The 16906-nt window shown below is 38.0% G+C and overlaps 1 protein-coding gene across 1 annotated transcript in view; it reads right to left on the bottom strand.

The window, feature by feature from the left end:
- The window catches only part of astn1 (astrotactin 1), a gene marked incomplete at both ends in the record, with an annotated part of 225612 nt that overhangs the window by 25433 nt on the left and 183273 nt on the right, over positions 1-16906 (bottom strand). Inside the window, 3 exons of the mRNA XM_081373616.1 lie at positions 7696-7847; positions 7979-8112; positions 9136-9404. Of these exons, the coding sequence (XP_081229742.1) occupies positions 7696-7847; positions 7979-8112; positions 9136-9404 (555 nt within the window). The remainder of the gene's footprint in view (positions 1-7695; positions 7848-7978; positions 8113-9135; positions 9405-16906) is intronic.

Raw genomic sequence — 16906 nt, forward strand, 5'->3', positions numbered from 1 at the left:
AACGTGTCTGAAGTCCAACTTGGACAGGGCAACGACAAAGGTGGGGAAAGACAGTAAATGGGCATGTCTTTAAAGCGAATGAGGGGAACGAACGGAGATAGAGGAAGATATAACAGGTAAGCCAAATGTTGTCATGGTTATTTATTTTATTTTTGTTTTTGAGCTAATGATACAGGTGTAAGCCTGACATAATTTACAAACAGTACAAACAAGGATGTAGCAACTAAGGGGAAATTATCATCATATTTTTTTGGGGGACCTCTTTTGGGAAGATATCATATCTTTGAAGGGGACCTCTTCAATGTGACGTCACATTGGAACAAGCCCTGCCCACGACTGGCAACGGAATCTGCCCTATTAGCTTAGCACCTCCCCTGAATGAGCTGTACACAGTCCCCATGTTTATCTCCTCACCAGAGCATTTAACAGCAGCATTCAAATAAAACATTTATTCTCATTAAAGCTACTAAAATTATTCAATCAAGAGCAGTGAGTGATTTTATGTTTTTCTTTTGTTGTCTGATTCATATTAACAGCATATACAGCAGTAGGTACAGTATATTACGCTGTTTACACAGACAATATATTTATTTTCCTGCTGTTTACATTCACAGACATAACTGACTGTTTATGTAAACTTTGTATGTTTTTAAAGAACGAAAAACTGAAAAAAAATCATGTGAGCGTGACTGCAATAGAGACGATAATCAAAACTAAACAGATGTTTTAGTTTTGGCAGGAAGGGGAGCAGCAGCTCATTTGCATTTAAAGAAACGTCCGAAAACAGCATGTTTTTGCTTCAACAAAAAATGGGCATTTACAACATGGTATAATAAATTATCTGTGGGGTATTTTGAGCTGAAACTTCAAAGAGACATTCCAGGGACACCTGAGACTTATATTACATATTGTGAAAGGGGCCATAATATGTATCATTTCATTAAAATAAGTAATATTGTGTAATAATAATTCAATTTAAAATAACCGTTTTCTATTTTAATATTATTTTAAAATGTTATCCCTGTGGTGGTGGAATTTTCAGCAGTCATTACTCCAATCTACAGTCACATGATCTTTAAGAAATCATTCTAATATGATAATTTGGTGCTCAATAAACATTTCTTTCTATTATCAATGCTGAAAAGAGTTGACCTGTATAATATGTGGAAACTGTGATTTTATCAAATGATGAGTTCAAAAGAACAGCATTAGTTGGAAATATAAATATTTTGTAATACTGTAAATGTCTTTATTGTCACTTAAAAACTTAAAGTATAATAATAATAATAACCCTCCACATCCTCATGTTTACCATAAGACAAGTTGAATTATAATTGTTAGATACCCAAGTCCAAGTGCCATTATTGCATCAGATATAAAGTAGTTACTAGTTATCTACACTTATAATACAGTCTTGTACTAGCAGTAGTTGTCCCTCTGTGTTGACCAAGGATCACAATTCTTGTTAGGAAGGAAACTGGTAGCAAAGGGGAAGTGCCCTGGATTCAAATATTCTGGTGCATTTTTGCTTCATCCTGAAAGGCTTAAATCCTAATCATTACCAGAATCAACTCTTGCCATGGTTCTGCCCTTCCCTTGCTTCAAGGTGGTCTTTCTCATTGTTTTTAAAACACTTCACAGTTTAAGCTGTGAGCAGATCAATCAATCATTGAATATGTCTGACGCATACAAAACAGCATTTTCTGGGAGCCACATGTGTCTCACGTCCTTATGAAGAACAGCAAGTCCAGTATCAAGACCTGTTTTCAAGGCCTTCTAAAGAACCATTGATAATCTATGTGAAAAATCGATTTCAATTCTTGCCTAAAGTGGAATAAAATCTCTGGGGCTGGTATAGAGCACAGTAAGTACCAAAGTACGAAGACCAGTGGGACTCGAGGGGTGAAAAGCGCAACTTTTGAGTAGGACGCACAGGGCAGAGTGAGGTGGGCTTCTATTTGGCATGCCAGGCAAAGAGGAAAGGAGGCCTACTCAGCAATCCCTGGCAGAACAATAACATGGTCTTCATCTAGCACCATGATAAATATGGCTTAGAATGAACATACATTCACCCTGATTGGGGTGAGTGTTTTTGATGTTCATGGATAAATCCCATGTGATGTCCATTTTGCCAAGGATAGAGATGTGAGACACATATTGACTTAATATTCACCTCAAGGTGTTTCATTCTTTCAAAATTACACAAATACATCACTGTCTATAACCTAAAAAAGGGCGAAAGCACAACATGGTGGGTATTTCAGATCATGTTGCAGGGTTATTTCAGATTATTCAAGTCAAGTCAAGTCAAGTCAAGTCAAGTCAACTTTATTTATATAGCGCTTTTCACAATACAGATTGTATCAAAGCAGCTTCACAGTATTAAATAAAATAGTACATCAGTGTTTGTTTCTAGTAAAAAACGTCCACGTTTGGTAATGCTGATCAATAGTATTGTTGATTGATTAATTAAATTAAGTATCCCCAACTGAGCAAGCCAAAGGCAACAGCGGCAAGGAACCGAAAAACTCCATCAAGTGACCTAATGGAGAAAAAAAAACCTTGGGAGAACCCAGGCTTAGTCGGGGGCCAGTTCTTCTCTGGCGTTTATGAACTAGAGACCGGATTTAACTGTAAGATTAAAATATTATATAAATGCCTGGCTGAAGAGATGCGTCTTTAATCTAGTTTTAAACTGGGAGAGCAAGTCTGAGCAACGAACAGTATCAGGAAGGCTATTCCAGAGTTTTGGAGCTAAATGTGCAAATGCTCTCCCTCCTTTGGTTGATCTGGATATCCTAGGTATGACCAAAAGCCTCGAATTTAGTGATCTTAAAGAGCACGATGGATTATAGGGCGATAGAAGATCCGTTAAATAAACTGGAGCTAAGCCGTTTAGGGCTTTATAAGTCAGTAGCAATACCTTGTAATTAATACGGAACTTTATAGGTAACCAATGTAGTGATGATAAAATCGGTGTTATATGGTCAAATTTTCTTGATCTAGTAAGAACTCTAGCGGCGGAATTTTGGACTAACTGTAGTTTGTTTATTGAGGATGCAGGACAACCAGCTAATAAAGCATTACAGTAATCTAGTCTATTTCCAAGTGGCAGCATATATATTGAGAATAATAGAGGGCCCAACACAGATCCCTGCGGCACTCCATAGTTTACTGGAGTTATGATCGATTTTTCTCCATTTAAATAGACAAAATGGTATCGGTCAGATAGGTATGATCTGAACCAGCTTAATGCTTGTCCTTGAACACCAGTATAATTTTGTAGTCGATCTAAGAGTATTGTGTGATCTTTAGTATCGAACGCAGCACTAAGATCAAGTAAAACTAGTATTGAGATACAGCCTTGGTCAGAAGCTAAGAGTAAATCATTTGTGATTTTAACGAGCACAGTTTCAGTGCTATGGTGCGGCCTGAAACCAGACTGAAACTTTTCATAGATGTCATTTTCTTGTAAGAAAGAGCCTAGTTGGGCAGACACAACTTTTTCTAGTATTTTAGACATAAATGGAAGATTTGAAATGGGTCTATAATTTGCTAGATTATTATGATCTAATTGTGGTTTCTTAATGAGAGGTTTTATAACTGCCAGTTTAAATGTTCTTGGAACATGACCTAAAGATAAAGATGAGTTAATAATATTGAGGAGAGGCTCTTCCACTATAGGTAACACTTCTTTCAGTAGTTTAGTTGGTATGGGATCTAATAAACATGTTGTTGTTTTAGAGGAAGTGATAAGTTTATTTAATTATTTTTGTTCTATAGTTGTAAAGCACTGTAATTGTTCTTGCGGGGTGATAATCAAGGCTGGGTTATAAGGCGTGATTGAGGATTGAACGTTTACAATTGTGGTTCTGATGTTTTCTATTTTCTCAGTGAAAAAATTCATGAAATCATTACAACTAAACTGTAACGGAATATTTTGTTCAGGTGACGCTTGTTTATTTGTTAGTCTAGCCAAGGTGTTAAATAAAAACCTAGGATTGTTTTGGTTATTTTCTATTAGTTTGCGTAGGTGCTCAGCCCTGGCTACTTTTAGGGCCTTTTTATAACGTGACGTACTGTCTTTCCAAGCGATTCTAAAAACCTCTAAATTAGTTTGTTTCCATTTACGCTCTAAATTACGTGTTTCTCTCTTTAGAACACGCGTAGTATTGTTGTACCATGGTGCTTTAATTTTCTCTCTGACCTTTTTTAGTCTAATAGTTGCAACAATATCCAATTTTCCAGAGAGAATGGTGCTCATAGTGCTAGTTAATTCCTCTAGTTCATCTGTTTGTTCAGGTTCACTAAGCAGCTGAGACAGATCCGATAAGCAATTTGAAAAATTATCTATGGTGGATGGAAGGATTGTTCTGCCTAATCGATAACGCGGCGCAGCATGACATATTACAGGGATACGTAATATGCAAGTTACCATGTAAAGTGATGATGTAATCAGTTACATCATCACTTTGTGGAATGATATCTATATCGGTTGGATCGGTTCCATGTGATATAATTAAATCGAGTGTATGATTAAAACGATAAGTTGGTCCGGTAACGTTTTGCTTAACCCCAAAGGAGTTTAATAAATCTATAAACGCAGCCCCTAACGCGTCATTTTGATTATCTACGTGTATGTTAAAATCTCCAACAATTAATGCTTTATCGACATTGACCAATACTGTAGGTCTGAGAGAAAATCTGCAAATTCTTTTAGGAAATCAGCGTAAGGCCCTGGCGGTCTATATACGGTAGCTAAGGCTAAAGAAAATAGGGATGTTTTTCTAGCATCTAAGAGCGTAACATTTAGTACAAGTACTTCAAATGAAATAAACTTATAACCCGTTTTCTGAGTAACACTAAGAAAATCTCTATAGATTGTTGCAATACCGCCGCCACGACCAATCAGACGGGGCTCATGCTTATAGGAGTATCCAGATGGAGTAGACTCATTTAGACCGAAATAATCATTTGGTTTAAGCCAGGTTTCAGTAAGGCAAAGTACATCGATGCTATTATCTGTGACTATTTCATTTACAATAACTGCCTTAGGTGTGAGTGATCTAATGTTTAAAAGACCTAGCTTTAGAAATTGTTTTTGTTTACTAATAGCAACATTTTCTGTTTTAATAACAATTAGATTTTTCCTAGATCCTGCAGTAGATTTATTATTTGATCGCACTAAACGGGGAATAGACACAATTTCTATGCAATGTTCTACACTAGTATTTATATCAGTTAATTTGGTGCAGCAGAGACTATGATTTGGACTTTTGGTTACTAGTCAAAAGGTATTTAACATTTTGGAGATGTTATCTGACAGAAGATCCGATCCGAATCTGTTTGGGTGTAAGCCATCAGCACGGTATAGCCTAGGACGCTCCCAAAACAGATTCCAATTATTTACAAAGAGCAGTTTCTGCTCATTGCACCATGACGTTAAACATTCATTTATCGCGAATAATCTACTAAACTTGTCATGTCCTAGACGGTACGTGGGAAGCGGTCCTGACACAATGATCGTTATATCAGGCGATGTGCTGCGTACCGTATCGATCAGATTCCTGAAGTCTTTCTTCAAAACCTCCGTCTGGCGCAGGTTTTGTCGTTTACTCCCGCGTGCAAGACCACAATTCCGACGCGCACGTCACCGTTCAGAATTTCGGGTACGTGAGCAGCGATTTCAGAAACACGAGCACCAGGAAAGCAGTGACTGTGCACCTTACTTTTACCTAATGTAGCGTGGACGTGCCGAACGATGGAATCGCCGATGATCATAGCATCGCGTTCTGTTTCGCGAAGAGGGGAGAAGCGGTTTTGTGCGGTTTTGCGAAAACCGGGAGGGTCGGGTCTTGGTCTAGACCTGACTCGCGTCTTCCGCTGCAGAAATATCCAGGCTTCGTGGTGGCGTGTTGGAGCCGGAGTGAACGAGACCATGGCTGATCGCGACCTCGGCGCACGGGACCGATGCTGAGTAACGCATGGAGTAGACGAGGTCGGAATCAGCGGGTTAGTAACGTTAATCTCTGATTTGTGTGCATCGGCGCGCGATGTTTCAAGAGCTAACCGCCGGTCTATCAGCTCGGCTTGTCTCACTAAAAGGTCGTGGATCTGTTTCTCAACAGCTTCCAGCTCAGACTGCACCGCGTGCAGCTCAAATGTGTCCTCACCTGCACCAAAAGGTAGACTACTTACATCTGATATATTCGCCATTTTAACAGATGGACAGTAAGTTAGCAACGACGCTACCAGTGATGCTATCAATATTGATACTAATTTATGACTGAAGTCTTAGATATAATCCGTCTTTTTAGTGGTACGGGTGTAGGGTAGACGCACGATAGGCGAAAAATGTTTGTAAGTGAGTGTTGAGAAGACGCGTTCAGCCGTGATCCACGGACGTAACCTATAGGAGTTTCCAGCGTTGGATCACTAATAGGCTTGAGACGTGTCTGCTCAACAGTCCGCGTTGTAACTATGAGGTTTGAGCAGTAGTGCTTTTCAGTGAGGAAAAGTAGAAAATGTTTGTTGTAAGTAAGTTTAAAGAGTAAAATCAAGAATTATAAATCAAATTGATGGAGCTCCAAAGACAACAACGCGTTCAGACGACGCATGCGACGCATGCGCATTCGACAACAGGAAGCCAAGCCAATTATTCTTTATTTAAAGGTCAAATGGGATACTTTATACAGACCTCATAGTGGTTAAAGCAGAAAATATAGACAATATGTCACAATTATCAAGCCACAGTGAATGAAATCAACTGTATATAGTGAGAGGTGGGCAGTTTACATTGAATTCAGACTAAAATGCTCCATCTTGGTTTCATCTGACCACAAAAATCTGGTTCCATGACACAAATGGCAAACTCTCGATGTGCCTTCACTTGTTCATTTTAGTAATGGCGTCTTGCAAGCTTCCCTCCCTCATGATCCGGCTGACTAGTCCACTTTTATCTGCTTTCTGTTACTGAACTCTGAAGTTACTGTAAATCAAAGTGACCATTGGCTTCTCTCATGGTTTTGTCTTAAATGATCACCCTGTCTAGGGAGTTTCTTTGCCTTCTGATGTGGCTTCCATTCCCCGATAATAGGACCAACAGCGCCAACTGAAACATCCAGAGACTTGGGTAATTCTCTAAATTAATGGTATTTAATCTTAATTTTAACAGCCATCCCTCAGATTTTTTAACACTTAACTGTAGGGCTTTTCTCGATAAATTGTGGTGGTTATTTTAATCTACAGGTAAATTTTAAGGCAACTGTGTGAGAGGTTTTATTGTACAATCAAAGCCTACATAAGAGGAACTGAATATCTTTAGAAAATATGAATGCATTTTTATCCCATTAAATGTTTGTCACAATTTTGTGGTTCAGTCTTTCAAATTCAATTAAAATTAATTTATATTTCAAATATTCATGAGCAGTCAGTTGTCATTATCTCACATAAACCTTGGCAGAGTAATCAGGACCCCAGCATGAGGCAAAGGGATCTTGTATCACCCCGAAGGGGTTTAATTTGTGGTAATGACTGGCTGAATGTACATTATCCCGCTTATTACACAGCTACTTCCCAAATAAATGGGTATTGTTTCTCTTTTTGGGTCTTTTAGCCTTTATTGAGGCAGACAGGAATATGAGGATTTTATATATCCCAAATGTTTTGTATAAGCTTATATTATAATTGATTTACCTGTCTCAACTTTGGAGTGATCAGTCCGCTCTGTCACCTTCTCTTGACTGATGAGGTAATCAACAATTCTCACTCCGATTGGTGGCTCTGCATGATTCCATTCTATGATAATCAGTGAACTGCTGGGTTCATATGAATGGGATAGCTTGAGCCTGACAAGAGTACAAAATAAACATAGAACATTTATGACTTAAAGTTTGACCAGGATCTGAAATTTTACTTTGAAACCTCATTTTAGCCATTTATGCTAAGGATATTCAAACTGTAAATTCCAAGAACTCACATAGGTTGAGGCAGAGGAGCACAGGTCGGGAGTCCATCTGTGCCAAAGGCACTGGAATCACAGCGACACCAGTCATCAATAACATCACCTTTAGCAGAGCACCACAGTACACTCATCATGGCCTCCTGCAGAGCCTGCATGATAAGGCAAAGATGCAGAACATGTTAAAAGTTTGAATTTAATAACCTATTAATCTTCCTCCACTAGAGTGCAGCATCTACCTGGATGACGCATTAGCATTTAAACTGTATATTTTCCCTAACCTTAATCATAGAACAATTTCTGCATTTTTTACATTTTCAAAAAACATCACGTACACTTAGTATGATTTATAAGCTGTTTTCCTCATGGGAACAAAAAATGTCCTCAAAAGGACAAGGATGTTGTAATTCACCATCTTTGTAGGGACATTTTGTCCACATAATGTTTACCTGAACCACACACTCACAATATATGTATATGTATATATCTTTGCAGCCTAATCTTTAATCAAACTGCATTAACTTGCCATTCCTCTTAAACAACGTTGCCTTTCCCTTACAATGTATGAAGAGAAAGAAAATAAAATTAGATAAACTCTTAAATTATATTATAAAATACAATAAAATAGAAAACAATTACATTATAATAATATTTGACAATTACAAGCATTTTTGATTAAACAAATGCAGCCTTGGTGAGTATTAGAGACTTCTTTCAAAAAATCTTTAAAAAGTGAAATTTTCTTTATTATTATTATAACCTTTCCAAACAATGTATATGTGTTTTTATTTAAATGCTTTTAAAATAATTGTAAATATTTGAAAAAAAAAAACAACAAAAAAAAAACTATATAGGCTACACATATATGATCATTTATTTTACTATGATGAGATAATGTATTGCTGATAAATTGGACATGGATACATTTAATTGACATTTTTTTCTTTTCTTTTCTGAACACCTTGCTGTTTTTAATGAGCAGGACAGAATCATATCCTCATCACTATACTGGTGCAATTGGACTGCTGGCTTCACTAACACTGTCCAGCTGCAACCTTTGCTTTCCCCAGGAGGTCTCCCATCCTGGTACTGGCCAGGCTTTTCGCTGCTTAGCTTCAGTGGGTAACCTGGCAAGAGCTGCAGGGTGAGAGTACAGCATAATAACTTACAGATACCTGGTAGGTGTCATTGCCGTTGACCAGATCGTAGATTGGCGTGGCTTTCGTGATGTTGAGCAGCACAGGCTCTGCAGGACGTGCAGGCCCAGGGCTCATGTGGCAGAGGTGACAGGACAAAGGGCACTGGCCCTGACTGCTGCAGTCCATGCGCACCCCTGCCGCCATGCGCTTGGCACCCGAGTCCAGCAGGCTGGCAATGTATGCTGGGTAAGTGAGCGTGCGTGGTTCTTTGTCCCGCTCCTCCGACTCGTCTGACGGAGAGTTTCCTGAAAAAGACAATTCCACATGATTTTCATTTTAAAGTTAGAAAGTTAGAGTTAGAAAATAATATTACAAAACAACTAATGACATTTTTTTTATCATATTAATATAAACAAGACATGTTTATTAATAAACAATAATATACAAGTACAAAAATATGAAACATGTATTTAAATGTATAAAATCTAAATAATTCAATCATTTTAAAAAGGAATATGCAAAACAAGCTGAATGATTAAAATAAAAAAGCATATAAAATGTGTGCTCTATCAGCACTGTTTCAAGCACTAAATCATAATTTGAACTGTACATTTATTCCGTAAAGCCTTGCTTCTATTTTAAGCCCATCCCAAATTAAAATATAACATTACAATGCTATTATACATTTATGTAAGTGATCGAACTTAAATTAATTTAATTAAACATCTAGTTCAGTCATGAAACTCTAGAGGGTGCATGCTGAACAGGTACTTTACATGCAATATGCAAGCAATCCCATTACCGCATGACACAAGCTGATTGGCCTCTGCTGATCCTGCAGCTAATGAGAATGCTTGCTTAGCATTTAAATAGTTTGGTTCATTGTTTGATTTAAGCAAGTCTTAATTCCTCTCAATCCCTCCACCATCCCCAGATTCACCTGCCTAGATCTGCTACAGGATTTGTGTATGTCTTTTTATGTAGCAGCAGCAGCAGCATGTCTTACATGCTCACAGCAGTGTGTCTGTGCATCTATTAGCAGTAGCAAGCCCATACTTGCTCTGCAGCAGCAGCAGTGTAGCACATCTAGTCCACCAATACCAAATACATTAACATTGCCATATTAAATAACATGCTAAAAGTATTCAGAGAATGGTCATGACCAACAAACTAAACTGCATATCAATTTTTGCTTTATCACTCCCATTTCAGACACTGAATCATCATTTAAGCATAAAATGAAACTGTATATTTATTCTGTAAAGCTTTGCTACTACTGTATTTTAAGCCCATCCCAAAAGTATATGAACTCATAGTTGCTTACTCTGCAGACCTCCACACATACACAAAGCAATCTGCAAGCTCAACTGCCAATTAGGGAATACCCTTTCACTGCAGCACACTTTAATAAAAGACACACACTCTCAAGATTTTAAAGACGCACACACAAAACAAACCACACAGAGATTTTATGAGTCAACAGTGTGAGAAGAAAATGCACTGTGAGAACACGTTATTCCTTCAGCCTTTCACAATATCAGATGGGCCACGTTTAGCCCACCGTTTTGCATGAGGGACACACGAGGAAATGAAAATGCAGTCTCCCATAGTACACTTAATAATAAGGCAAAAACTGCAATCAGTCCACCCAAACATGGTTTTGCTTTCATTTCAGAAAGCTTCCAGTCAAAAATGTTACTTATTTACTTTTTTATTATTTCGGGGGAATCGGAGTTATTCTATATCCAAGAATAGTCTGGTCTGCAGGAGTAGTGCAAAAGGTCATATAGTTGACCTTTTCGGAGCAAACCAGCCCTCAAGCCCTCCTTCCCACTCTCAAGCTCTTTACAAAATATGGTACTTTCTTAATTACTCATATAATTCTAAATCATCTAAATTGTATCTTCCATTGTATTTCTTTGATGAAAAGCATTGTAGCTGTGCCAAGAAAACAGCTCTTGAAAAGAAAAGATCCTCAAAGTTAATGGATTAAAAGGCCTGGAAATTGCAAATTTTGGATGCCAATCAGAAAGCTCGAGCTCCTCTGAAAATACTAATGTGTTAAAAGTGTTTCATCAAATTCCACGCCAGCTGTAGATTAAGAAGGCATTACCAATATTACTTTTAGCCGGTGCTTTAATTAGACAGAGAGAGAGAATGAAAAAAAATCAAGAAGAAGTGAGGAAGAAGAAATAGAGAAGGCTGGAAAAAGAGAGCAACATAAACAGTGGGAGAGCAGCACACAGTGTGCCAATTTGCTTTGACATATTTTCTCTACAGCTCTGGGTTTTGACAGTTATGAAACCGGCATGATGTATTGCAGGCCAAATTAAAACAGGAGAGTGAAGGAAAACATCTCATTAGATAACTTTCATTTTAGGTGGGTGATTTGCATGAAAAAGCCCAGAAAATCTTGTCATCTGTAGTGTCTCTTTAAGCTCAGAGCTTTTCACGGTGCAGAAAAAGCCTTTGATATTCTCAGTGGTTTGAAGGATTGCCATTTATGACATGCAAATTGTCAGCTGTGACAAAGGTGAGCATTTGGAAATTCCTCGGTTTTTTCACCACTGAGTATAGAAATTCCCTAATATGAGACCTACACCTAACACTAGATGGTGCAAGAACTCTGTAGGAGGGGATGCCAACCGTACATGAAACCAGAAGGGAGGGGGTGACCTAACAAATTGCATTATGTCTGCACAGATCCGAAAACACAATCTACACGATAAAGTACGAAGATAATGAACATTGCCTCCTCTTCTCATGTTCTTTGACAAGTAGGAAAAAGGATGAAACATCAAAATCGAAAGTAAAAAATTGCTCTGCGTGTATCCTAAATCCAAGGACTCACCGGAGCTTTCATTCAATAATCAAGCAATTTAGTCAAGCCACAGTCAAGCAATTTAAATGTGCTGCAATGTGTCGTCTGGGCTCAGGATATATTTGAACACTTGAAAATCCTTGACAAGATAATCTTGCAGGAAAGATGCATGATGATTATCACACAGTCCTTATTCAAGCACCTACTCAGTTCAGATTGTGGTGTTAGTTTATGTCTGATAAAAGGGAGCAGAATGCTAGTCCACGATGGCATGTAAATACTCTTCCAGACAGTCCCTTTCCATCTCACTTCTCTCGCCTCTCCCGACCAGGCTTTCAATCTTCCTTGTGTTCGTTTTATTCCACCGGTTTAAGCATGCGGCCAGCTGCTGGTCTTAACTGGCATTCCCCTCTGTCTCTTAATAAAACCTGCCGGTGTGGTAAAGGTGAGAGTGACTGAGTTTATTTACCTGTGATTGGGCCTGCCTGCAGACACAAAGAGCAGTGACATCTTGTTTGTGAGGTGCGAAGGCTAAACTAATTCATGTGTTGGCACGGTGGAGCTAGTTACGCTCCCCGAGACCTCACTGTGCAATCTGACATGAACTGCTAGGCTGAGGGGCTTGAATCTGAAGCAATTTGCAACAGATCCTGACCTGCCTTACATACAACCGGCTGAGGGCTTTTTTTGTATTCTCAAACAAGAATGATAAGGCTTATATTTAAGCCATATTGCACAGTAATTGTCACAATGTACAACACAGGGCACTGTTTTGAGTCGGAAGGAGAGGCTGACAGGCAACAATTTTGGATGTTTTGGACAGAGAAAACTAGGTGAAATCAAAGCAGGTGGTGACCATACAAACATTGCTAATGGGAACTACCACAAATGCAATTTGTGCTGTGCACTACACTATATAAACAGTTTTTGTGCAGTGTTTTGTTTTAGTTATCTTTGGATAGTTTGTCCTGTCATATTTATTTTAGTCATAAAGGCCCCGTTTCACAGACAGGGCTTAGATTAAGCCGGGATTAGGCCTAAATTCAATTAGGATATTTAAGTAGCTTTTATAAATGTGCCTAGAAAAAAAATAAAATAATACTGTTGTGCATCTTGAGGCAAAACAATGACAGTGACATTTTAATTTATGTCAGTGCAAGTTGCTTTCAGTTAAAACAGCTCAAACATGAATTTTAGTCTGAGACTAGGCTCAAGCATTGTCTGTGAAACCGGGAGAAAGTATTTTTAGCCAGCATAAAATTTTAGTTGACCAAAAATTTGTTAGCATTTTAGGGGATGAGAAAGTGCAACATTTAAAAAACGTTAAAATTTGTCCTTAATGTGATAATATCCTTTCTAGACTTTTCTTCAAAAACAAAAGTGCATAGATAATATCTAGTTTTGCAGTTTTGTTTCGAATCATATTTTCATTAACAGTATATTTAATTTAAAATCTACAATAATAATAATTATTTCATTACAACTCTCTTAAGATTTTTCACATGGTAATGGATATGACATATTTAAAGGGACTATGTGTAGCTTTTTAGGTATTTTATTATCTAAAATCAATATTTTTATTAATAAATATGCCCTCAATGGTGTACAAATACCTGTGCCAATGATCAGACTAATTCTCGTAAACGAAGAATTTATTATCTTTATATACATGGGACGGGTAGGTCCACGGAGGCTTCCATGTAGTTCCGCCATCTTGAAAAACTATAATAGCAGAGAGGGACAAAAAGTACTAGGCCAACGCGTTTCCACAACGCGTTTTCGTTCAGAACCAGCGTCACGTGACTGAAGTCAGCAGAAGTGGAGGAGCAGAGCAGTGAGAGGCGCTTGTCACTGCCGCAGCAAGTTTAAAAGGATGCACTGCACGGTTATTTATACACCGTTCATTCATACATTATGCTGAGTCACACGATGAGTCCTCGTCGTCGAAAAAGTCTAAAATAGACCGTAAAAGGAAACGTGACCGGAGATTACAAAAACAAGGGTTAATGTCGGGATAGCTAATGCAGGAGAAAGCTTTCAAAAGAGACCCTGAAGTTGCCTGCTTTCTTCTCGACAGGCAAGTCAATGTTACGGTCTTAATTACAAGCTTTTTTTTCATTGCTTGGTTGTGTACTTTATTATATAGACAGTAGAACATATATAGTTAAAAGTTAAACAGGCTCTTTGATGAATAGCAGCTATTGAGTAAAGTAACGTTAGAGAAGGCTCTGATGATGATGATGATGATATCTAACAATGCACGTACTTCAAAAAATATAACGAGTAAAGAAGGCATTACTACTAATTACCATAGTTAATGTTTTTCACAGTCAGTAATTCATACTGTAACATTCTTCGTTTCAAGTTTCAGTTTGTTTTAAATAACAAACCTGTTCACCCGAAGAAAAACTCGAAGTGCTATTATAAGACATCCTGTCATAGCTTTTTGGTACATAACGCCTACCATAGATGCAACACGCATTTGAAAAAGTGAGGCGCTGGAGAGCATTATTCGTTTGAATGCAAAATACAATTTCACCACTAGATGGGAGAAATTCCTACACACAGTCCCTTTAATGTATTTAGTTTTAGCAGAATAGATCTGCTACGCTGCTGCTGCTGGATTGCTGCTGCTGTTATTGCTGTTGTTGTATATTATTGCTGGTGCTTCTGTAGATTATTGCTGCTGCTGCAGTGAAAGTACAGGAACTTGCTACTGCCAATACATGCGCCGAAACACTGCTGTGAGTATGTAAGACATACTGCTGCTGCACAAATAGAATATATCAATTACCCATAGCAGATCTATACAGGTGGAGCTGGGGAGGTGGAGGGTTTTAGACGAACTCTGAAAGTGCGCTGCAAACTGATATAGTGAATGGTAACCAGCAATATAAATGTTGAACAGGAAGCTCAACCAATAAGCTTGTGCCAAGCAGTTAACGCTGTAAATATCATAAGTCTGCGCCATCTCGAGTTTCATAACAGAACTTGGCATTAATAATAATAATAACAATAAATGCTGATTTTTTTATAAGCAAGTATTTTAGCAGGCATCTAATTTTAGTTGGCAAAATTATTTTATTCATTTCGACATGTATTAAAATCCAACAACATGTGAAAATTGTCCTTGACCACCTAATAATATTCTAAATGCATTATTAATATCTTGCGTTTATTTCTCTAATCACATTTTAGTCCACAGTGTTTTTCTTAAAATCGAATAAATAAATAAATAAAATAATAATAATATGCATCCGTCTTCAATAACACTGAAGTCGTAATATTAATAAACATTCATTACCAAACATTTTTGCCAGTAATTTCATTAAAGAGATTAACCCTTCTAGTTGTAGCTGCAGGTTTAAGTGAGCAGTCCGCTGCATCCCCTACAGCAACAGTGCCGTAATCAAATATTTGCAGTCTGCTGCAAGTATCCCTTGGAGTTAGAGGACGATCTCAGGAACAGGGATTCTGTGCCAGCCAGGTGCGGTTTCCCGGTGCCTTATCTGTCTACGCACGGCAAGCAGCTGGCATGCCTTTCACGAGCGGATTACACGCTAACAGTGCTGTTCGCTCGTACTATCATTTCCGCTTTCCGAGGAACATGCTGACCTTCAAACGCAGCTCAAAACTTTCACCCTTTTTAACTGATGGATGACTTAGAGTGTGTGAAAGACTTCTGAAAGACGCCAAAGAAACAAGATGAAATGTAAAATGACAGATGCATTAATCTGAGATTAGAGTATGGCGAGTTATTAGCCTGAGGAACAGTGGATTCTTATTTCATTTCTTTGTCCAATGCTGAACTATTTTGAGTCTTAATACAAAAAAGAAGAAGAACAAAAAAATGCTAGGAGTGCTGAAATATGCATTAAACCCCTTATCCTCACAGTGAGAGATGATTCAACCTATCTGTGGTAAAGAAAAGGTGAAAAAATATTTTGAATGTGGAAGAAAAACTAATTTCATAGAAAGATACAATTTTGCGGTTCAGATAAAAAACAGACCGGTTTCCTCTAAGCGTTTGTTACAGACACTGTTTGCAAGACTGGCCGTTTCCAGAGTTTTTGTTATACTTTTAAATATATTATAACTGATATATCTCTGTTTAAAGGGACACTTTCCTCTAAAATGAAAATTCTGTCACCATTTACTCAAGTCAATGGGGTCCAACAACATAAAAAAAAAAGGCATACAGGTTTCGGAACAAAATGATGGCGAGTCGATTTAAAAATAAAAATAAAATTAGGTTAGCTCTCTCTTTAAGAAGAGTTGAACATGCAAATAAACAGCAACACAATGTGGGAACTAATTGGTTTGCAGAATACTGATAAAGTCGGAGATATAAGTTGAAACGTCTACTAGCAACCAACAGCACAGACTATGGCGACCTCCAAAAATGAACAGGTCTTACTTTTAGCACGTTTCCTGTCAACTAGACTGATGAATTGCTAAATTTCCCAAATATTTTCCTCAATACGTGTAAAATTCCCTTGGTGCTTCTATCAAAAATGAAGCATGCCCTAACCCAGCACACATAGCGCAGCAGAGGCCAGCATTATTCAAGCGTGCCTGTGTTGCCAGTATGAGGTGATGGGTTCCACAGTGACCGGTTGAAAGATTAATTAAGAGGATAAGTCACTGGGGTCCGGTTTGTCCTGACCTCTAAAATGAGTAATCAGGGCCAGGAGATGACTGCTCCATCAGGTTCTTGTCTCAAGCCCTCATTCTGTCACACAAGCACATATACACACAGGTCACCCCGTGTTGACATGGCAACTGGCCTGCTCATTTTTAATCTTTTCTCTCCATTGTAATGGCTACATTCAGCTCTCTTGGCTTCACCTGTTTGAGGCAGAGGCCATCTGTGAATGCTGTAAAGGAATAAAAAAAAACTTTGTATCACTAAAAACCTATACAATTAGAACAAAATACATGGATAATAGAAATAACCTTATGCTTTGCAAAGCAAAGAGTTGGAAA

The sequence above is a fragment of the Scardinius erythrophthalmus genome (assembly GCF_964197995.2).
Source record: "Scardinius erythrophthalmus genome assembly, chromosome: 9".
Classification (NCBI taxonomy): Eukaryota; Metazoa; Chordata; class Actinopteri; order Cypriniformes; family Leuciscidae; genus Scardinius; species Scardinius erythrophthalmus.